This window comes from Bos taurus, chromosome 3 (assembly GCF_002263795.3).
Source record: "Bos taurus isolate L1 Dominette 01449 registration number 42190680 breed Hereford chromosome 3, ARS-UCD2.0, whole genome shotgun sequence".
Lineage (NCBI taxonomy): Eukaryota > Metazoa > Chordata > Mammalia > Artiodactyla > Bovidae > Bos > Bos taurus.
This window is the reverse complement of record NC_037330.1, coordinates 50,083,348-50,106,936: the sequence shown is the minus strand read 5'-3', so window position 1 is coordinate 50,106,936 and position 23,589 is coordinate 50,083,348. Positions and strand designations below refer to the sequence as shown.

Below are 23,589 nucleotides of genomic sequence, written 5' to 3'. Positions count from 1 at the left end.
CTCCTGGATCGCTCTCCGAGGGCGGCCTTTTGAAAAATCGTCGTGGACCAGAGTTGAGGAGTTTTTAAAAGTCGGGGCGCGAGAGAGAAGGTGCGATGGCTTCCTCATCTGGCAACGATGATGATCTCACTATACCCAGAGCTGCTATCAATAAGATGATCAAAGAGACTCTCCCCAATGTCCGGGTGGCCAACGATGCCCGGGAGCTGGTGGTGAACTGCTGCACTGAATTCATTCACCTTATATCTTCTGAAGCCAATGAGATTTGCAACAAATCGGAAAAGAAAACCATCTCGCCAGAGCACGTCATACAAGGTAAGTGGTATTTGTGGGATTTTGTTTTAAAGAGGGGCCGGGGACAGCCTGCTGGTCGCGTGACGCGTTCATGTCAAAGCCTTCAGTTCTGTCCCCTGGTTAGTATTGGTAACTGAAAAGCCATTGCGGGCATGGAGGCAGCCGGTGCCTTCAGACCTCTGTAGTATTCTCGTGGTCCTTTTCAAACACCAAATGCAGGTGAGAGCTGCAGGCGATTAAGTCGGCTAACATTCCCCCTAAGAAAGTAGTAGTAGCGGTCTCAGCTTACAGCTAGGTAAACCTAAGCAACAAGAACTTTGCCTGCCTAAAGTGAAACCTGGATCATGACAACTGAGAGAGGAAGCCAGAAGTTCTTGGAGAATTAGAATTCAGACAGGAAGTTCAAGCTTGAGTGGAGAGGGCACCCGTTTCCCACCCGACCTTTTTCACCAGTGTAGAAGAAAAGATCAATTTTCAGAACATGAATAAAAATATTCTTAACGTGAATGTTCACAATTGTAAAGTTTATTAGTATTGACTATAGTATATTTTCCGCTTTAAAAATGGTTTCATGGTCCCTACCGTTCATCAACAAGTTGCTAAAGTACTCCAGTTCTATTCTGTAAGAAAGAAGCAGTCAGTATTCTTTAACCTTCCTTCCTTCCTTCCATAGCTTGCATTGTTCCATAGAGGTAGGTTTTTAAAGCTTGGGTTTAAAGACTGTGAGATTTTTTTTCGTGGAACATTCCCTTTTGTTTCCTGCTGTCCTCTCCGTTTAGCTGTATAGGCTTAAGCGTTTATTGAACACTTCTGAAAGTTTAACCATTTCTCCTCTTGCATCTTGGAAAGGATTTAGTTCAGTTAATAGGGCTTTGGAGGACCATATTCTGATGGTTTGTTTGTTTCAGCATTACTAGTCATAATGTTTTGGGAAGCACTTTTCTGTAACTGGTATATATAATCTTATGGGAAGGTTGTGGTCAATTTTGAAGTGATAGCTTGCCTTTTATAATAACCCAATTAAAATTCTAACAATTTCTGGATCGCTTTTGAAGTCAGAAAAAAAAGATTCATTGTTAATTTAATTTTGGTAGGCAGGCAGTTATCTACCATTTTATTGTTATTAACTTTTTAAAAGGTGACTTTCCTGTTATACTGAAGTAGAGGACACATCTGCTCATATTCACCATGTACAGTATTTTACGGTAATTATTGACAGAAGTATTTTGTCATTTCATTTTTGATTCTTACTGATATATAAAACATACTCTGACATTTCCATTTCAGTACATAAGGAGAAAAAGAAATCCCTAGGAAAAGGTATATTTGACTTTAAAGCTAGTCTTCTACTTGTTTAGAGTACTCTGGCAAGTAAAATGAAAGCCAAGTTGTCTATTTTTCCTCTTGTGTTTTTATTTTTACATTATATGTGCAATTGTCACAAATCTTTCACAAGATTGTCCAACACAAATAGCTGTAATTTCCTTTTATAATTCATAAAAGAGAAAACAGATCTTTTATCAACATTGCCTTTCTAATGAAAATTGCAAAAGATTTCAAAAGGATCTGCTTAAACATTTGTTTATACCACAGAAGTGGGGATCTTTCCAAAAATCTAATAATGCCTTACAATCTGTCTTCTTGGGTAGAGTTTATTCTTTTCTAGGATATATTTAGATTTCTGATTGACATGATGGAAGAAAAGTGCAGCTGTAGCTAGCAGTATGCTAGCTAAATAGCTCAACTTTGGAATATGCTAAATTCAGTTTAACGTATGAGTCAGAAAGTTCCAGTGAAAGCATTTTCCTTATGTACTGAGGATGATTTATTAATTAAAAAAATAATGTATTGAGCTGTTACAGCTTTATAAAATTACTTTTGTTTTCTTGTAACATTGCTGTTCTTAAGTGTTAGATAAGGATGTACATTTTAACCCCAAATTCTCCCCAGTTAGAGGGATAGACTTTATATATTTATAATCTCATATTGCGTAATAATTTAAAGAAATTTTTGTCTTGAGTGATTAAAATTTTTTAAAAGAAATCCTTAAGGTGTGTTTTTTTTTTAGGTGTTTAAGGTGTAATTTTATAGACTGACTGGAAAGCTGATTATGACATTTTTTAATACTGTTCTGTCAATTTGATTATTTAGGAATGTAAGATATATCCATGTAGAATAGTGTACATTTTAAAGTGGTTTGATTCTCACATATTTAAGTTTGGATTTTTTTAGTAATAAGTTTAATGAACTAGACTTTGCTTCAGGACATTTCGCTTGCCACTTTGCCTTCTCAGAGCAAATTTTGAGGCAGTTTTGTAAAATGCAAGCTAAAGTTGAACAAATTTTATTGCCAGTAAATCTGAAATTATATAACCTAGTTAAAATATAAAAAAATTTAATACAAATATTTTGCTTATTTTAAGAACATGGACTTGGCATTGAAGATAACATACACACAAATAGAGGGAGTTCTACACTTAAAAGATGTTTTTATTTTGTTTCTGGGTTTCTGTGATCACATTCTTAAATGAGTTCTAACATGTTCTGTTGTATTATGGAAAGAACTGACATTGAGTGTTAAGAACTGCAAAGTATACTGTGAAGGGTTTGGCCTTAGGCAAATATGTTAACTTAGGTTTCCCCAGTTATGTATAAATAATACTTAATGGTATCAGGTATAATTAGCAATTACTGTTAGAATTGAGAAACTTATATGAAATAATGCTACAATGTAAAAACTTTATATGATACTGATTAAAATGTAAAGCTGAAGGTCTGTTATGTTTAACCTTATGTCATGATGCCATTTGTAAAGAGAAAGTGTAAGTAGGAATATTTTAAATGATATTTTTATTTCTGCATTTTAAGTCTGTTGCTACCTTTTCTTTCTTACTTTTTTGAGAATAGTAACTGCAAGTTAGTGAAAGTTTGAAAAAGTCTCTGAGGATTCACTTCAGCAGTTGTATTGCTCCAATCCCTCTCACGCTGGTACTTGGTAAAATACAATAAAAATGAGTCACTAGAAAAACAAAATGAAAAATTTTGATATTGCACTCAATAGAAATAAAATTACTGTCAAATTGCTATGAAGTTTCTTTTTTTCCCCAGCTTTTTGAACTATAATTGACATATAACATTGTGTAAGTGTAAAGTTTACAACCTAATGATTTGGTGTGTGTATATATTATAAATTAATTATCACAATAAAATTAGTTAACACAGCCATCACTTCACATAGCTGCAGTTTTGCTGTGAAGGCTCTTAAAATGCTTAGTTTGAGTTACAGTACTTAACTCATTGCAGACAATTACATGATGAAACAGTTATGATACAAATCCACAGACCATACTTTAAGTATCCTTGTTCTAAAGCTTCAACCACAGTCTGTTTTGGAAAGTGGATTTGAAGTAGTTTTGCAATCAGGGGATCTGAGTGATTGCAAAGAAGTTGTATTGTAATAATAGTAATAATAATGAGAATAGTATTGTGTTGCCTAGATAAGCATCCATACTGATACTTTTTTTCCTGAAGGGACACATGTAATTTACATTGAACAATTTATCGCACACAGGTACTTTTTAAGTTAGGACTTTACTATCTTCTTTAAAATCAATATGTTTTTTGTTTTTGTTTTTCTTCTGCCACCCAACAGTTAACTTTTGAATTGGCACTGTCCTAGATACTGCTAAGGATATAAAGATGAATGATATTTGATTTTTGCTCTGCCATCCATCTCTCATTGTTGTCCCGGATTCCAAGGAGTGGTGATACCATAGAGATGGGATCCCCAAACCCTGGTTAGAACTGGGCCACACAGCAGGAGGGTGAGCAGTGGATGAGCAGGAAGCTTTATCTGCCACTCACCATCACTCGCATTACCACCATGGAAAAATTGTCTTCCACAAAACTGGTCCCTGAGGCCAAAAAGTTTGGGGACCGCTGCCACAGATGACATGATTCTTAAGGGTCTTTGTTAGGCCATTAAACCAAGAAATCACTTTGGCCTACCTTCTTTTAATGTATTTTAAGTGAACTACAGCACCTCCCTCCCCTAACGTACAAACAAAAGAAAGGAGAGAAATTAGAGAATGCCATTTTTTGTATTTTAGTTTCTTTAAATGAAAAGCATGCACTATGCATTTGAAGGATAAAATAATTCACACAAATTCATGTTATAACAAAACTTTTGGGGAGTACATCATTACTGTAAAATATAAGATATGCCTATGTTAAAATTGTTGTTGGGTGTACATTTTTACCTTTTTTTTTTTTTTTTAAGTAGTCATAACTGTCTTTCAAATTGAAAAAATATTGCTAAGGGATTTTCCCCCCTAATATGCTGTGTGCTTTTCTGAATACAGTTTTAAGGTAGATATCAGCATACCTCTGAGAAACAAGTGATATGTGTTTTATCCACAAATTTAAAAATAGATGTACTATTATTCATTTTATTTATTTTTATTGTTTTAGCTTTTACTCTGAGATCCTTAGGGCCAGGGCCATCAGCAGTCCATAAAATCCCTTTGTACCAATTGGAAAAAAATACTTCTTCCTTGAAAACCTTTATTACCATCTGACAGAAAAAGTGCCATAGTAAGAGTTTAAATCTATGATGTTTACAGTATGAATGGCTTTCCCAGATACATTGCTGTTGTACACTGAACAACCTGCACAGCTAAGATGGTCCTGTTTAGGAGACATTTTCCTTATCCTTTTTTTTTTTTTTTAATTTTATTTTATTTTTAAACTTTACATAATTGTATTAGTTTTGCCAAATATCAAAATGAATCCGCCACAGGTATACATGTGTTCCCCTTATCCTTTAAGATTCTCCTTTATGTAAAATGGGGGTATTACTACTGCATGATAACAGATGTAAAATATCCCTGTTTCAGTTCAGTTTAGTTCAGTCGCTCAGTCGTGTCGACTCTTCGCGACCCCATGAATCGCAGCACGCCAGGCCTCCCTGTCCATCACCAACACCCTGAGTTCACTCAGACTCATGTCCATCGAGTCAGTGATGCCATCCAGCCATCTCATCCTCTGTCGTCCCCTTCTCCTCCTGCCCACAATCCCTCCCAGCATCAGAGTCTTTTCCAGTGAGTCAACTCTTCGCATGAGGTGGCCAAAGTACTGGAGTTTCAGCTTCAGCATCACTCCTTCCAAAGAAATCCCAGGGCTGATCTCCTTCAGAATGGACTGGCTGGATCTCCTTGCAGTCCCAGGGACTCTCAAGAGTCTTCTCCAACACCACAGTTCAAAAGCATCAATTCTTCGGCGCTCAGCCTTCTTCACAGTCCAACTCTCACATCCATACATGACCACAGGAAAAACCATAGCCTTGACTAGACGGACCTTTGTTGGCAAAGTAATGTCTCTGCTTTTGAACATGCTATCTAGGTTGGTCATAACTTTCCTTCCAAGGAGTAAACGCCTTTTAATTTCATGGCTGCATCACCATCTGCAGTGATTTTGGAGCCCCCCAAAATAAAGTCTGACACTGTTTCCACTGTTTCCCCATCTATTTCCCATAAAGTGATGGGACCGGATGCCATGATCTTCGTTTTCTGAATCTTGAGCTTTAAGCCAACTTTTTCCCTCTCCACTTTCACTTTCATCAAGAGGCTTTTGAGTTCCTCTTCACTTTCTGCCATAAGGATGGTGTCATCTGCATATCTGAGGTTATTGAGATTTCTCCCAGCAATCTTGATTCCAGCTTGTGTTTCTTCCAGTCCAGCGTTTCTCATGATGTACTCTGCATAGAAGTTAAATAAGCAGGGTGATAATATACAGCCTTGACATACTCCTTTTCCTATTTGGAACCAGTCTGTTGTTCCATGTCCAGTTCTAACTGGTGCTTCCTGACCTGCATACAGATTTCTCAAGAGGCAGGTCAGGTGGTCTGGTATTCCCATCTCTTTCAGAATTTTCCACAGTTGATTGTGATCCACACAGTCAAAGGCTTTGGCATAGTCAATAAAGCAGAAATAGATGTTTTTCTGGAACTCTCTTGCTTTTTCCATGATCCAGCAGATGTTGGCAATTTGATCTCTGGTTCCTCTGCCTTTCCTAAAACCAGCTTAAACATCAGGAAGTTCACAGTTCACGTATTGCTGAAGCCTGGCTTGGAGAATTTTGAGCATTACTTTACTGGCATGTGAGATGAGTACAATTGTGCTGTAGTTTGAGCATTCTTTGGCATTGCCTTTCTTTGGGATGCTGTATCCAGTTAATCATATTTGTTAGCCAAAATGTGTTTAAAATTAGGATTAGTCAGTACAGTTTTGAGATTAAATTTATGGCTGCTCTTGTTGAACCATTTTTTTGAGAGTACAGTGTGCTCAGTGTTGAGAGCACAGCTTTTTCAATAATATTTAATGTTAATCTTGGATTTACTTGCAATTTTCTTTTGAAAGCAGTGTTCTCAACCTTAATGATTTTTTAATATAAATTTATTTATTTTAATTGGAGGCTAATTACTTTGCAATATTGTATTGGTTTTGCCATACATCAACATGAATCCACCACAGGTGTACACGTGTTCCCCAATCTGAACCCCCTTCCACCTCCCTCCCCATACCATCCTTCTGGGTCATCCCAGTGCACCAGCCCCAAGCATCCTGATTCATGCATCGAACCTGGACTGGTGATTCGTTTCACATATGATATTATACATGTTTCAATGCCATTCTCCCAAATCATCCCACCCTCACCCTCTCCCACAGAGTCCATAAGACTGTTCTATACATCTGTGTCTCTTTTGCTGTCTTGCATACAGGGTCAACCTTAATGATTTTAATAGCGATTCTTTTTTCTTTTTTTTAACCTAGGCCCTCCATGGTTTAAGGTAGATTGGATTGAAGTTTTTAATATGTAATTTTGAACTCATGACATTTTGAAGAGTTGTCTCTCTATTGCATTGATTTGTTAATTTTGTGAATTTAATATACTTGTTTAGCTAGAATTTAATGGGGTGGTAGTAGCTGTGTTGGCTCCCTGTTGGCTCAGTGGTAAAGAACCTTCCTGCCAGTGCAAAAAGTGCAGGTTTGATCCCTGGGTTGGGAAGATCCCCTGGAGTAGGAAATGGCAACCCACTCCATTATATCTTGTCTAGAGAATCCCACGGACAGAGAAGCCTGGCGGGCTTTAGTGCATGGGTTCACAAGGAGTTGGACACATCTGAGTGACTAAACAACAACAGCAACAGTGCATAGCCGTACATTTATTTGGGTCCTGTACACTTACTAGCGTACGCTTTAAAATGTAAGAGAAAAAATAAATAAATTTAAAAACTGAACATGAATAATACATAGTCCAAGTTAGGTAAGGAACTCCTCCGTGTTGGACATTGTGTGAAATGCCTTCAGTTAATTACTTGTTGATTCCTCCAACCCTTAAAGTAATAAAGTACGATAATATAATAATGAATGCTTTATTTTGCTCCTTCTGTGGGCTAAACTCTGTTCTTAGCTCTTTGTTTATATTAATTCATTTACTTTTCATAACAACATGATCTGATGAAATGTAGCTACTGTTGTTCTTGTTTTCTAAGAACAGGGGTGAAAGAACTTAAGTCACACAGCTAATCTAAGAGCTGGAAGTCAATTCCTGGCAGCCTTAAGGGCTGCATGCTTAACCATTATAGTGCTTCTGATTGTAGGAAGATGTTATGAAATAGACACTGTTCTCATTTTAGAGATGGAAAATTGAAGCATAGATATTAAGCAACATATCCAAGGTTATACAAATACAGTGAGAACCAAGTTTCATATTCTCTTTTCAAAAAGGGGAGATTACTTCTGTATTAAAGCAAGAGAATTCCAGAAAAACTTCTATTTCTGCTACATTAAAGCCTTTGACTGTGTGGATCACAATAAACTGTGGAAAATTCTGAAAGAGATGGAATTACCAGACCACCTGACCTGCCTCCTGAGAAGTCTGTATGCAGGTCAAGAAGCAACAGTTAGAACCAGACATGGAGCAACGGACTGGTTCCAAATCAGGAAAGGAGTATGTCAAGGCTGTATGTTGTCACCCTGCTTATTTAACTTATATGCAGAGTACATCATGCACAATGCTGGGCTGGATGAAGCACAAGCTGGAATCAAGATTGCCGGGAGAAATATCAATAACCTCAGATACGCAGATGATACCACCCTTATGGCAGAAAGCGAAGAACTAAAGAGCCTCTTAATGAAAGTGAAAGAGGAGAGTGAAAAAGTTGGCTTAAACTCAACATTCAAAGAACTAAGATCATGGCATCTGGTCCCATCTCTTCATGGCAAATAGATGGGGAAACAGTGGAAGCAGTGAGAGACTTTATTTTTGGGGCCTCCAAAATCACTGCAGATGGTGACTGAAGCCATGAAATTAAAAGACGCTTGCTCCTTAGAAGAAAAGTTATGACCCACCTAGACAGCATATTAAAAAGCAGAGACATTACTTTGCTAACAAACATCCATCTAGTCAAAGCTATGGTTTTTCCAGTTGTCATGTGTGAACGTGAGAGTTGGACTGTAAAGAAAGCTGAGTCCCAAAGAATTGATGCTTTTGAACTGTGGTGTTGGGGAAGACTCTTCAGAGTCCCTTGGACTGCAAGGAGATCCAACCAGTCCATTCTGAAGGAAATCAACTCTGGATATTCAATAGAAGGACTGATGCTGAAGCTGAAACTCCCAATACTTTGGCCACCTGATGTGAAGGACTGACTCATTTGAGAAGACCCTGATGATGGGAAAGATTGAAGGCAGGAGGAGAAGGGGACAACAGAGGATGAGATGGTTGGATGGCATCACGGACTCAATGGACATGAGTTTGAGCAAGCTGCACGAGTTGGTGATGGACAGGGAAGCCTGGTGTGCTACAGTCCATGGGGTCACAAAGAGTTGGACACTACTGAGCCACTGAACTGAACTGATTTCTGTCTAGAAGGATCAGGCAAGCTTAATTTGAAGACAGAGTTTGATCTGGATTGTGAATGAATTACTGTCAGCATGAATGTGCGAAACCAGTGCCTATTGGGAAACACTTAGTGGTCAGGTTTAGCAAAGTATTCAGGGATTTAATGGCAGAAATAAAGCTGGAAAGGTAGCTGGGGCTAGATCCTGGAGGATCTTGTTGTAGGGCTAAGGAAATAAAACTTTTCTTTAGATTGTAGTGGGATACCATAAGTCATTTACTAGCTTCTTTTGATATTATTTCCAGCCAGTATTATTGAAAATATACTGCTATGCTCGTGCCTTTAAAAAGAGAAAATACAAATGAAAAACTTTGGCTTCTAGCATTAACACTTAAAAAATAATGTCTATCAATTCAAGTAAAAAATTTAGGCTGCCTAGTTTTCACTTAATTTCCTACTATACCCCCAAGCTCCTTGAGGCCAGGAATTAGGTGGTAGTTAATTTGGTAATTTGGTAAATAGAACTCAGAATAATGTCTTATTGAAATTTGGGAAGGGTCAAAAGATGGGATCTCTTAAGTTAAAATTCAAGTAGTAGCAGTCTACTTCTTGACATCAGGTTATTTCTAAAGATGGTTGATGAAAACAGCTTAACATACAAAATAATTTAAAACTGTAAAATCACTCAAAATGCCTTTAAAAACCTCAGCTTACATGGGAATGTACATTTTAAAGGTATATTTGGTATTCTCCATGAAAAGCAAATTCAGTGAGAACTTAGGGCATCTTTACTGAGGGAGCCTGGTTCATCATAACTGTTGAAAGTCTGTAAAAATAATTTAAGTTCATTTACTATGTTTTTTATCACCTGTATTTCATTGTTGGTTCAGAAAGCAAAATATGACTTTGGGGCATTAGTCAACATACAGAAAACTATATAATTTTAAATACTGTGAGCCAAAAGGAAATTTTATGCTTTGTCTTTCTAGATTACAGAAGGCTTTATTTTCTTATAAATTTTTCTTTCTAAATGTGAAAAAATAGAATATTTTGTTGATGTTTCTTTTATCCTTATAGTCTTCCCTTATCTCAGTTTTTTTGCCACATCACTTTAAATATTTTTGCAGTATTTCTTGTAAGTTTGATTTTTCAGGGTCTTTGAATAAATTCCGAATTTCATAAGTTATTTCCAGCAGTATTTCTTAAACTTGGCAGGTTGAGTGTCTTTGCTAAAAATAGTTTCCTGTTGGTATATTAGACAAAAGAACTTAACTATTCTTTCCCCCGTCCTACTGTAAGTTAGATAAAGCTTATGTTACCAGCCTACTTTTTCTAAGCCGTTTTATTAACAAGTATATTCCAAATATTTCCTTTTTTTGTATTCTTTAAGAATATGACAGACTTAATGATTTATTTACTATAAGTGGTATAGGAAAAAATATTTTCTTAGTAAAACCACATGTTCTTACATTGGGCCTTTTTTTTCTTTCCTCACAGGAAATGCTTTAGTTTTTAAAAAACTAAAAAGAAAAGGAAAAGTGAAGGCCTGTGCCTTGATATGTTCCTTAAGTTTTAACTAATTTGCAATCTGATATTAAGAAAGCTGATAAAATATTTTGTCTTAGCCATATGGATGATTATTGTGCACTGTAAAATAGGTAAAATTATTAGAAGACAATAGTCTTCCCCTCCAAATACCTCCCCCCACCCCCCACCCCCATTGGCAAGCTTCACAATGGTGAAGAAAAAGTAGTGTTTTATCACTTTCTGATGTTTTCATATTTTCATTTTCCCAGCACTAGAAAGTTTAGGCTTTGGCTCTTATATCAGTGAAGTAAAAGAAGTCTTACAAGAATGCAAGACAGTAGCATTAAAAAGAAGAAAGGCCAGTTCTCGTTTGGAAAATCTTGGCATTCCTGAAGAAGAATTATTGAGACAGCAACAGGAATTATTTGCAAAAGTAAGTAACACATATTAAATTAATTTCATGTGAATCTGACCCTTTTTGAACACCAAAATCATAGTTTTCTAAAATCATTTCCCAAGTCAATCTGCATGTCCAAAGAATTTTGTTTTTGTGGCTGATTGTTTAATCATAGAGTCTGATGTTAGATCTGGCCAATTTGACTCTATTTGGCCAGCTGTTTACTTTACATAAAAGTAAATATTTGCAGCAACCTGTTTTCTGAGGAGAACAACTCCAAATGACTACTGAGACTTTACTTTGATGTTTTTTTCAGGCAGAATGACCATTTAAAAGCATGAAAAGTATACCTAAACATTCGTAAGATTTAAACTGATGGACTGGTGAGAAAATATTTTATCAAATTTTTAGACGAATGGCATATTAAAAAAACCTGACTCACATTTACTTTTTAGTTAACTTAGGTCTTTACTACACCTTTAAAACACTCTGATCTTTAAAACTTTGAAGGGTCAGTGGAACAGAGAAAGGCAGAAAACTTTTCTCCTTTTTTGCTTTTTTTATTGTCCAGTCTGTGGAGGATTAGCAACAAGAACTATTTGTTATTTCCCTCTGTTTTTTAAAAAAGGAGACCACCGGGAGCTGGAATTGAGTGGAGTTTGTGACTGCTGCTGCTGCTGCTAAGTCGCTTCAGTCATGTCCGACTCTGTGCGACCCCATAGACGGCAGCCCACCAGTCTTCCCCGTCCCTGGGATTCTCCAGGCAAGAATACTGGAGTGGGTTGCCATTTCCTCCTCCAAGAGTTTGTGACTAGCCTCTCAGAATTTCTCCAGTGTTACTGCTCTGCCATCTTCTTGGCCTGCCTTAGCCCATTGTCAGAATCCTGGATACCTTCTTCATTCCCTTCCAGGTCCCTTGGTGACAGTAGAAACAAGCTCTGTAATGTATTTTGGATCATCCTTCTGTGGAAGATCATATTTTCCAAAGATGACTGCTATAGTGTCTCTTACCCTTCATCTCCATGGCTCACTGTGCCTTTGTATTATAGCAGAGGCAACAAAGGCTGGCAGCATTCATTATCTGATAAAAATACCTAGGGATGAGGATTAGGAGATGAAGAATCCCATGCAGCATGCAACACAGCTTCCGCGTGGAGTGAGTAACACAACAACCAATATGCACATATACCCCGTGCTGATGCAAAGAAAAAGCTTTCCATCAATCCTTTCCATTCAGGCATGGGATGCACTGGGCCTGGTCCAGAATACACACAGGCAAGAACAAGAAATTCAGAGGGAAAAATTGTCCTTCCCTCCTTCTCTGCCAGGTTCCTTGAAGCTGGGGAGAAGGTAGTTACAGTGTACAGTGATTCTTTTCTTTTTTTAAAAAAAATTATTTATGTTTGGCTGTGCTGGGTCTTCATTGGTATGTGAACTTTTCTGTAGTTGCAGTTAGCAGGAACTACTCTGTAGTTGCAGTGCTAGAGCTTCTCCTTGCGAAGGAGTCTCTTGTCATGGAGCTCGGGCTCCAGGGCGCACGGGCTTCAGTCGTTGCAGCTCCTGGGCACTACAGCACAGGCTCAGTAGTTGTGATACACAGGCTTAACTGTTCCATGGCATGTGGGATCTTTCCGGGTCAAGGATTGAACCCGTGTCTCCTGCATTGGCAGGTGAATTACCACTGAGCCACGAGGGAAACCCTACAGTGATCCTTGAATGACTGAATATTCACTCCATGTAAGACTGAGAGCTTAATAACCTCGTCATTAAGAATGCAGATCACTGTCCAAGGCTAAATTTATCATCAGGGACTGAGATATCTTAATGGTATTTTCACTTGCTCTTCTCTGTACCTCCTTCCTACTTACCCTGCAAAGGCAGGAGCAAGGAATTACGAACTTGAAGATTTACAAGAACAGCTTAAAAAATAGTCCATTCCATTTCTGGGTACTACTGAAATGCTCAGATTGCTCAAGCAAACTGTCTGTAAGTACATACTTTTTTGAAATAAAGCATTGAGCTCACTTTCCAGTGGGAAGATCTTGAAATTTCGACCTAAATCACTGGGTCAGAGGTGATTCTGTGGTAAAGAGGATGTAAAATAGTGTTTCAGTTCCATAGAGATACATATTTAATCATAGGAATAGTGCTTTGTGGTCCTTTTTAATTGTCTGTCCCTGCCATTAGTTTGTAAGCTCCCTGACGGCTGGACCTGTTATTAATTGTATCTCTAGCACCCATCTAACATGGAAACTAGCACAATATTTGTTGAATAAATGACTGAGTTAAATTGATGAGTCAGGGAAGCACAGAACTGTAGGGGTGGAACAGACTTTTGAAATCATTTATTTCAGCCTTGATCTTCCAAATTATGATTCTGAAGTTTGAGGAGGTTCAAGAATCTATTCACCATTATGAAAAAAAAAAGGGGAGGGGGAGAAGTGGGGCTATTTTTCCCCTACAAAGTTCTGGCTTCTCATTTGAAAATGAAAGACAGGTTTGGTTTGAATAGAAGAGGTGAGAATTGCTACAAGTTACTATAATTACTATTAGAACTAGGAAATACCATTTCAGGTCTTTTCCAGATTAGCTCATTAACTACCAGTTTGGTTTATATTAAAAAGTATTTAAACAGTCTTATGGACTCTGTGGGAGAGGGAGAGGGTGGGAAGATTTGGGAGAATGGCATTGAAACATGTAAAATATCATATATGAAACGAGTTGCCAGTCCAGGTTCAATGCATGGTACTGGATGCTTGGGGCTAGTGCACTGGGATGACCCAGAGGGATGGTATGGGGAGGGAGGAGGGAGGAGGGTTCAGGATGGGGAACACATGTATACCTGTGGCGGATTCATTTTGATATTTGGCAAAACTAATACAATTTTGTAAAGTTTAAAAAAAAGAAAATTCTTATCAAACATCAAAAAAAAAAAGTGTTTAAATTTTAAGTTATCAAGCACTAGACACCAGATACCATTTAAACTGATAAGGAAGATAAAGCTTACCAATGTTTATTGAGTTCTAACCATGTGTTAATCATGTGCCAAGTGATTTACCAGTATTATTTAATCCTGACAACAACATAGAAAATAGGTGCTAAAGTAGAAAAGCCTTTGAGGTAGGCACGACCACATGCAAACAGTGTTGTAATCCATATGAATATGAGATACCAATGGAGGATTGAAAGTTTTTTAAAAAAGCTATTGGCTATTATTTATTGAGTCTCTACTATGGTAGATCACCTACAGGGTGCCAAAGTAAATATTTGATGAAGGGAAAGATGCTCTGCTAAATACTTTATACACTTTGCAGAGTTTTTAATGAACAATACAAATTTTATTGTACCCATTTACACTTTAAGAAACAGACTCAGAGATGGAGAGACTTGCATGAGATCATTTGTTCTACAGATATTTATTAATAAGTCTTCACTATTTACCAGATATAGTGCTAGTTGCTAATCTTATAATAGTGTAAAAAAAGACAGGGTTATGTCTTTATGAAGCTTAGTTTATTGGAAAGGATCGACTTAGACAAAGGAAATGGGTAAATATCTTCTGACTTCAAAACCTGTGCTCTTTCTACAATACTGTGCTAATACTCTAGCCACCATTTTGTTTACTTAAATTTTATTTTGGAACTTTTAAGTAGAATGAATGTACTTTATCATTTCTATGACAAAAAGTTGAATGAAGGAAATAATCTACTGGTTGCAAATTCTGTCTTCACTTTTCTACCCTTGTCATCTCTTTGTTTGTTTTTTTTTTTTTCTCCCTTATCTCCTTTCTGTCTTGCCCTGACCTATGGATAAAAAATACCCTGGTATTTCTTTGCTCTTGTGAGAAAAATCAGAAGAGAAGTAAAATTATTGTACCTGCTTAGTACTTTTCCTAGAACACATAGTATTAGTACTTTAGTCTTAAATATGAATGGAACTGATAAATTATTATACCATCTTTTTCATAACTTTCATTTCACTTAATCATTTAGACTTTATTTTACATACTAACAAAAAGCAGCCTCTTTTGAAGCTGTCTTTCAGTGCTAGCAGCAAATGTTTGAAAAGGAAGTACCAGTAATATGTTGAGGTTCGTTAACTGTAAATTGTAAATGAATTGTATTAGTATGTGGGAGGGGGAGTCTTAAAACATAATGAGAATTTCCAGAAGAAGTGGGTTAGCAAGTAATGCCTATTTACTTCCCTTTCACTCTTCCATTTTAGAAGGAAAATACTTTGGATGGATTGGGTAAGAAGCAAAACGGAAGGAAAGAAATTAGAATAAATACCACTGAAATTTTTAATTTATGGACATGAATACAAATAATATTTATCAATCAGTATTGATTTTAAAGGTATCAGAGTGCTTTTTGTTCAGTGAGGAAAGTATGGGTGCTGATATGGGGCAATGGTACCTAAAAAAGTCAGTTAAATTTTAAGTATAACCAGTACATGTCTTTGCAGATTATTGAACAAACTACAATATAATGAACAAACTGAGATAAAGCAGCTTTGCAAATAAAACCTGTGTAGAGACTTGAGATTATTTGAAATTTTTTTGTGCCACAAAATTATACCTATTTATAGTTGATTAGGCCACAGAGTAGGTATTCTTAAGTTGATTAAATTGATATATTTGGTTTGCCGTACGATTTTCAAGTATTTTCTGTGAAGCATTCTTAGTCTGTTTTGAACTCTGGGTATTCCTGCCATAATAGTAAATATGCCTGTGTATTATGGAAATATTTTCCATATTTCTTTATAAAAATAGGTAGAAGTAGTTACTAGAATACCTAAATTTTATTTTAGGTATTTTAATTTCCTAATTTAATCTTTAATTTCCTAAACAAACACAAAAAACATTTTCGTCTCAGAGGGGAGGTGTAATATAGATACCTTAACATCTGTTATATGAGATTGACTACTCATGAGGAAGACATAAAGAGATCCCCAAGTACAGATTTTAATGTAGAAGTGTGCCAGTTACTAAGCAATTGTTTCAGCATGAAACCCCCTTCCTGTGCTAGCTTTGAGAATGGGCCCAGTAGTCTGCAAACAGTGTTTCTGCTTTTCTAGCTGACTTCCCTAGACTCTGCTGCTAGTGGGGGGCTCTGAAGGGAGATTACATGGCTGGGTGGAAGAAGGCACTTGTTCCTTTCTTTTACTTCCAGTTGGCTTCAGGTTCCTTTGAGCAATGCAGCAATGCTTCACCCTGGCTGCATCAGTTTTTTCCTGTAGCAGCAACTGAATCTGGTTTGCAGTTTCTCTTAATACTTACAGAACCAACCCGAACATGCATCCCCTTCCTCAGGTATGTGGGTCTCAAACCTTGGGGCCCTCTTCTAAACTTAGAGATGGTAGTACCAGCCAAATATACTCCTTCAGAAGTCTGAGTTTCAGGTCTGTGGTTTGCTCCTCAAACCTTGTAAGTTATAAAAATTTCAGCCTCTTCCCTTGTTTCAATTTTAAGGTTGATGGCTGCTTCCTGTAGTTGCCATGCACAAATCTTAGTATTTGTTTCTTGCCTCTTCGATTACCTAGTTATCACCTTTATACTTGATTACTGATCTTTTATATTTACATTCTTTCTGTTTCCCTATCTAGTGTGACTTCTATCTCCTTATTAGACCCCAAATAATACTGGAAGGAGTCAGGAACAAACTTACTGATGAAATAGTATTTCAGGAGTACTTAAAGGAAGAGAGGAATTACAGTAGGTGAAAATCAGATTTCAAAAAGATTGACTATCAGCATGAGTAAAGTAGCAAAAATGGGAGAGTATGAAGTATAATTGGAAAACATTTTATGTTATAGGTGGGGGTTTTTTTTGTTTGTTTTTAGCACAAGGGAAATGCTTTGAAAGAAGATTAGAGAAAATATAGTAGAGCAGACCGTAATTTGGAGGGTCTAAATTCTAGGCTGAGAAATTTGGACTTAATTGGTAACAATTAAATGATTTTTTTATATATTAGAATTACCCCAGGGAATGTTTGGATAATAAATTCATAACATTATTAAGAAAAGTTAGAAATGTACATGGTAAAAAATCTTAAGGTTATGCTGAGCATTATTGTTTTCCCACAAAACATTCATTCATTCAGAAATCCTTGGGGCCTGTATGTTGGGAAAGCAACAATGAATATGGAAACGTTTTCTATTCTCAAGTCTAGAGGAGAAAAAAGATAATATACTCAGGTAACTAGAGAACAAAACAGATAAGTATGGGAATGCATACAGAATTATAGACTATGAAATAGAGCGGAGAATGTGACCTAGAAAGATCAAGAAAACTGATGTGTGTTTTAAATACTGGCAAGCAATTGGCCATTCCTAAATGAGGGAATGAGCCAGGCTAAAAGATTAATTCTGAAAAAAGGCAGAAATGGAGAAACAGCATTGTTTTGGTAAACTCTTAATGGGAAATTATGTGATTTTTTTCAAGAACAGATTCATTTTTCCCTTCTTGGTATGGTTTTTCTGCTAATAGATGAAATTAAATTGGGAAGGAACCATGTAATGCATGTGGATGTACCTTGGTTTCTCAGATCTAGTGGTGGTTTTTATAGAAGTTATTTCAAATGAATGGGTTTTAACTATCCTACTTAATTAAATTCAGTACTGGATAAGTATTTTCACTAGTTTGTATGTGGGAAGGGTATGTTCTGTGTGTGTGTGTGTGCGCATACATATGTGTGCATTTATAAAGAGGGGAAAGGGACAGAGGAAGAAAGAAATGTATCTATAGGGTAGGAAACTATGATAGAAACTTAAAAGAAATATCAAGATAGCTATTGCATTCATGTTCAGTACTTTTCTGTAACAGAGGTACTGTACTAGTGAAATTCTAAACCACAGATACAATTTTTAGATTGTAAGTATTTATGTCAAAATTATAAGTTGAGAGGGCGGAAGAGTCAAGTGAAACAAAAGAGAGGCAAACACAGGGAAAAGAAAACCAAAGAGAGAATGTTGTGATTTTTCTGTGAACTTTTTTAGGCTGTCTTCAGTTGAACCATTATGTGACATAAAAGGAAACTTTTATAGAAAACTTTTATGGAAACTTTTGAAAACTCTTCTTAAGAGAATTGAGAAGAAGCAGTCTCTCATTATATTTTCTTACAGAGTTCATGTTGTCCTGATGTACAGCAACTACAGTGGTTGGAAAATACCCAGTTTAATAATGACTAAGTTTATGGTTGGCTTAATATACAAAGTGTGCATGTTACAGGTTTAAAAAAAATTTTTTTTTATGTTTTTTGTGTTTAGGCTAGACAGCAACAAGCAGAATTGGCCCAACAGGAATGGCTTCAAATGCAGCAAGCTGCCCAACAAGCACAGCTTGCTGCTGCATCAGCAAGTGCATCCAACCAGGCAGGATCTTCTCAGGATGAAGAAGATGATGATGATATCTGAAATTCACCAGCTGAGTTTCTATTTCCTTTAAAATGATTTTCCCTGCACAAGAAAACAGTGAAAAAAATGCTTATCTGTAATTTTGCATCTTGGTGGACTTGCCATTGGTATTCTAGGGATATCTGCTGTTAAGTTTCATCTGTTGTGTGCTATTCATGTAAAATCTGTCTCTTTGAACTGTTGAAAATTTAAGGTTCAGTATAATATCAATTTTGAATTTTTAATGGTGTTTATGAAATTTTAGATAGCAGTGAGTGTTTGATCAATAAACAGTGTTACAGAAAACTTCAAGTTTATAAAAATACAGTGAAATTTATACAGAAGCTCTAAATCTTCATTTGCATTTCCTCTGCCCTTTTAACTAAACTAAAAATTGGGAATTTTAAATTATTGGGGGGAGGTGCTGTGTGATATAGTAGACATTAGATCAGGTTGGTGAAAAAGCTCAGTTTTGCAGTATCTGGATTTTGTCTTTTAAAATGAGTATATGTATACAGGCAATAAACATACATGCTCAGATAAATATACTTGTTTAAAAAGATCTCAAAACAAGGCATTCAAAAATTAGAAAGGAGTATGTTCAATAGTAGTTGTAAAATTTGGTAGGTTATGTTTTCAGTTTGTTTTTATTTTATGTAGAGCTAAAAACTTGTTTTATTATAGCATAATTCATCTTTAGCTACACTATTACATTTCAAAGCCTGCCCAGTTCTGAGGACTGTCATGATTCTTAGTATTTCACTCCAGTAATCATTAATAATATTACTTGCTTAGTCCATCTTGTGAAACAGTTGCTTAGGTTGCATTGGTTGGTTCACGAATATTAAGACCTTTCCTAGGGGAAAGAAATGACAGTTAATGAGCATGCTTGTTATAAGAGGGGATTCTTTTTGTAATTTAACTTGTAGTTATAGTTTCCTTGTTGTTTGTTTTTAGCATTCCTTTTACAGTTTCTTGACTAGATGGCCTAGAATGTCTAATACTTCCTTTGAAATGGCATCATTATCTCCATCATAATTGAGTGATAGCTTTAAAAAATGTTTTGTTTAAGAAAATGTGTCATAATTGATTAGCCCTATATGAAACATAAATAATTTTAACCTGCTTATTAAAAGGGAAAAGCTTTAATTTGGTTCTAATAAGTAAAGTATGATAGTGATTTTTATAGGAATCCAGTGTTTTGAAGAACTGGCCTATTGTGTTTATATTTTGAAAACAAAATGGAAAAGCCACTTAAAATAGTATGAAGTAATCTAAATTACTATGTCAGTTGCCAAATCATTTAAATTTGTGTATTCACCAGGTCTAAAGATAGATTGTGGCTGCTAGAATTCCAGTTTTAATTGAAGAGCTAAATAAGTCAAATGTACAAGTATTAGATTTCTTAATGATCATATTTTGCAGTTTTAGAAAAAGTGAAATATTGTTACACATTTATTAAATACACTTCTTCCATGCCACAAATAGGTTAATCCTGCTGAATGTTTTGAGTTAAAGTTGATACTGTATCCATGAGTGCGTTTGAACAAGATAGAAGGGATTGTTTTTTTAAAAGTTTAAGTACCAAAGGTAGTCTAGTCTAAGAAATAATAAGTTAATAAGTGTTGGCTTTTCTAATTTGTACTGTAACATCATTATACTTTTTATTTTAAGTATATCTGTTTCTTAGGAAAAAACGTAGATATTTTCCAGACCTTTTTTTTTTGATGCAGAGTTCAGGTTAATATTTTACTGCATCTGATAATGTATTATATGTTCAAATCCTAGTGACTTTCATTTTGACATTCTTGTGATTTTCATATGCTGTATTCTTCAAGCAATAAAATCTGATGTGTTTTATAAATTGTTTTTATATTTAATGATCTGTACAGGTTGATGGCATGAGATTTCTGTTATTACCATTTTTACTAGTTTCAAGAATCTTAGGCCCCCCAAAACAATTCTGATCTTTAGGTATATAGTACTAGACTTTCTCCTTTGTTTACTGGTTTTTCAGAAAATGTGGTTTTACTTGTATTTTTGTAATTTATAGTCTTAGGATGCAGGCATAATAGAGCTAATTCAGCAGTGTTTTAGTTTATTTTTTAGCAGTGAACTATTATATTGTGTCTTTTGTTGAGATTTTTAAAATCTTTTGGAGAGAGAAACAAAATTTTTAGTATTCTTGAGAAATAAAGTTATTGTTTGGTAAGTATTTCCCCACCTCCTTGAATATGTCTGTCTTTTTCAGCAGCAAAGGCATCAGAAAAGGCATCAGCTTTTAAAATTATATATACCATACATGTAGGAAAGTACATAAATAAGGGTTTTCACAAATTAAATATAATTTTGCCACCTTCAGATTAAGAAACAGTATTATGAACATCCCAGAAGCTCTCCTCTTGCCCCTGTCTCCGCACCTTCTTCCTCCCCAGAAGTAACTACTATTCTGACTTCTAAAATCAGTTTGCCTGTCTTTTATTTTATGTAAATGCAGTTATACATAATACACTTTTTTTTGCTCATTGTTTTATTTTTGAGTGTATTGATTTCCTGATGCCACTGTAACAAAATACCACAAATCTAAGGGATTTAAAACAACCCAAATGTATTCTCTTGTAGTTCTGAAGATCAGAAATTCAAAATCAGTTTTATTAGGTCAGAGGCAAGATTGGTTCCTAAATCTGGAAATTGTAAGTGGAGAATCCATTTCCTTATCTTTTTTCAGTTTCCAGTGTCTTCCTATAATCCTTGGCTTGTGCCTTCTTCCTCTGTTCAAAGCTTCTGCTTTTATCATCACATCATCTTTCTTCTGTAGTCAAATGTTCCTCTGCATCTACACTTAGGGCCCACCTGGATAATCCAGGATAATCCCCTGTGTCAAGATCATTAATTTAATCATATCCACAAGATCACTTTTGCCATATTAGATAACATTTACAGGTTTCAGGGCTTCAATCCTAGGTATTTTAGGAGGTAGTTACTTAACCTGCCCAAGTGAGGTTCATTCATATTGTTGCATGTATTTGTAGTTCATTCATTCTTATTGCTGAATAGTATTTCATTAGTTTATTTTTATTATATGCAGAATTTATCCGTTCTGTCATTGGTGGGCATTTGCATAGTTCCTAGTTCTGGACTAGTATGAATAATTCTGTGGAGAACATTCTTACACCTGTCATTTCGTGAGTATATACATGCATCTGTGTTGAATCTATACCTGAAAGTGAAATTGTTGGGTTAAAGGATGTGTATATATTTGGTATTTAGTATGTACTGTCAGTTTCCCAAAGTGTTTGTAAAAATGCACCATTTTAATGTGTACTATGATAATGAATTACTATAATGGTCTAGTGACCCATGATGTTCAGTAGTTTCTTGAAATTTCTAAATTATACCAAATGAGTTATACTTGCTACAGCAGGTCTGATATTTAGTATGATACAAGAGAAAAATAAAAGCATAAGTATTTGAGTATCTTGTTATTGACACAGTAGTATTACGCATTCATTAGTTTATTGCTCCTCAGAAGAAATGTAAGTTTTAGGTAATTATAAACATTATGTTGAGTTTAAAAGTAGTATCTTGTAGAAAGTCCATGATTTAGGTTTTAATTGAATTAAAAATTTTTTGTTATAACTTTAATCGGATTCATAGATACTTCCTCTTATCCAGTGGCCACTGGAAAGGATTAGCCAGTCCACATGGGATAGGCACTGCCTTGCACTGGCTTCACTTGGATTTTTTTTTTCCCATTCTTCTCTGTCTGTAACACCTTGTCCCTTCTATTTTTCATCTTGTCCCATGGCATAGAGTATCATGGTAGGACTGGCCGGGGTAAGGAGAATGGTAGCGTAAATAGCCTCTCACCTACCCCCACTTATCATAAACATAACCATTGATCCTTGTCCTGTAAACTCAAAATAAAAGACCTACCCTTAGCATATGTGCTGAAACTAGCTTTTTCCTATAAAAGATGTAAATGAAAAGAGAAAGTAGGGAATCAAAGGAGGTAACTTCCATTTTAATCAGTTTCTACCAGAAATCAAGCAACTTAGTAAAACCTTAGAATAAGATCTTAGAAGAGAGTTCCCAACCCAACACTATAGGCATTTTGGGCCAGTTAATTTCTTGTTGTGAGAGACTATCCTGTGTCTCATGGGAAGGTTAGCACCATCCCTGGCCTATCTACTGGATGCAAGTAGCAACTCCTGCCCCCCAGCCCCATTGAAACAACTTAGAAATGTCTCCAGACATTGTCAAAGGTCTCCTGGGGTGCAAAATCACCCTTGTTGAGAAGCATCACCTTAGAACATCCAGGTTTTTACTTTCAGGATAGAGTACTAGGAGAAAGACTGAAACTGAACCTCTGTTGGAAGAAAAACATGCTGTCAGAAAAAGACCAAAAGAAACAGGACGATATGGAGAGAATAGGCCCAGGGTTAAAATGTATTTCTAAAAAAGTCAAATCTTAAAGGTGGCTCTTAACTTCACATTTGCAGATCCTTTTGCCCCCTAGAACCCTAAGTCCAGTTCTTTGAAATCTACTTCCTTGCTGTTTTTAACTTGGAGATCCTAGTCACACCCAGTTTAAGACAGATCAGGTATACCATCTCATTACTATATATATATCTTTTAACAATCATGATTTTATTGTAAACACCCGAGTGCTGTTTGTGTATTTTTTTAATTTATTTATTTGGCTGCACCAGGTTTTAGTTGCAGCATCTGGAATCTAGTTCCCTGACCAGGGATTGAACCTGGGCCCCCTGCATTGGGCGGGCACAGTATTAGCCACTGGACCATCAGGGAAGTCCCCAATCATGAATTTTTTAAAAAATGTTTTTATTGTGGTTAAATATACATATAAAATTTATCATTTTAAGCATTTTTAAGTGTCCAGTTCATTGGCATTAAGCACTTTGTTATTGTTGTCTAACAATCACCACTGTCTCCAGAACTTTTTCATTATCCCACACTGAAAACACTGTACCCACTAAGCTCCTTTCTTCTCTCCTCCAGCCCCTGATAAGTATTCTACTTTCTCTAGATACTTCATAGAAGTGGAGTCATACAGTGC

The 23,589-nt window shown here is 36.0% G+C and overlaps 1 protein-coding gene across 1 annotated transcript; it reads left to right on the top strand.

Annotated features, from left to right (window-relative positions):
• The first annotated feature begins 31 nt into the window (after window positions 1–31).
• On the top strand, window positions 32–22,154 carry DR1 (down-regulator of transcription 1). Its single transcript, NM_001046519.1, is given in 3 exon segments — window positions 32–315; window positions 10,990–11,153; window positions 18,384–22,154. Coding segments are annotated over 3 exon segments (531 nt in total). The 5' UTR covers window positions 32–95; the 3' UTR covers window positions 18,531–22,154.
• The last annotated feature ends 1,435 nt before the right edge of the window (window positions 22,155–23,589 follow it).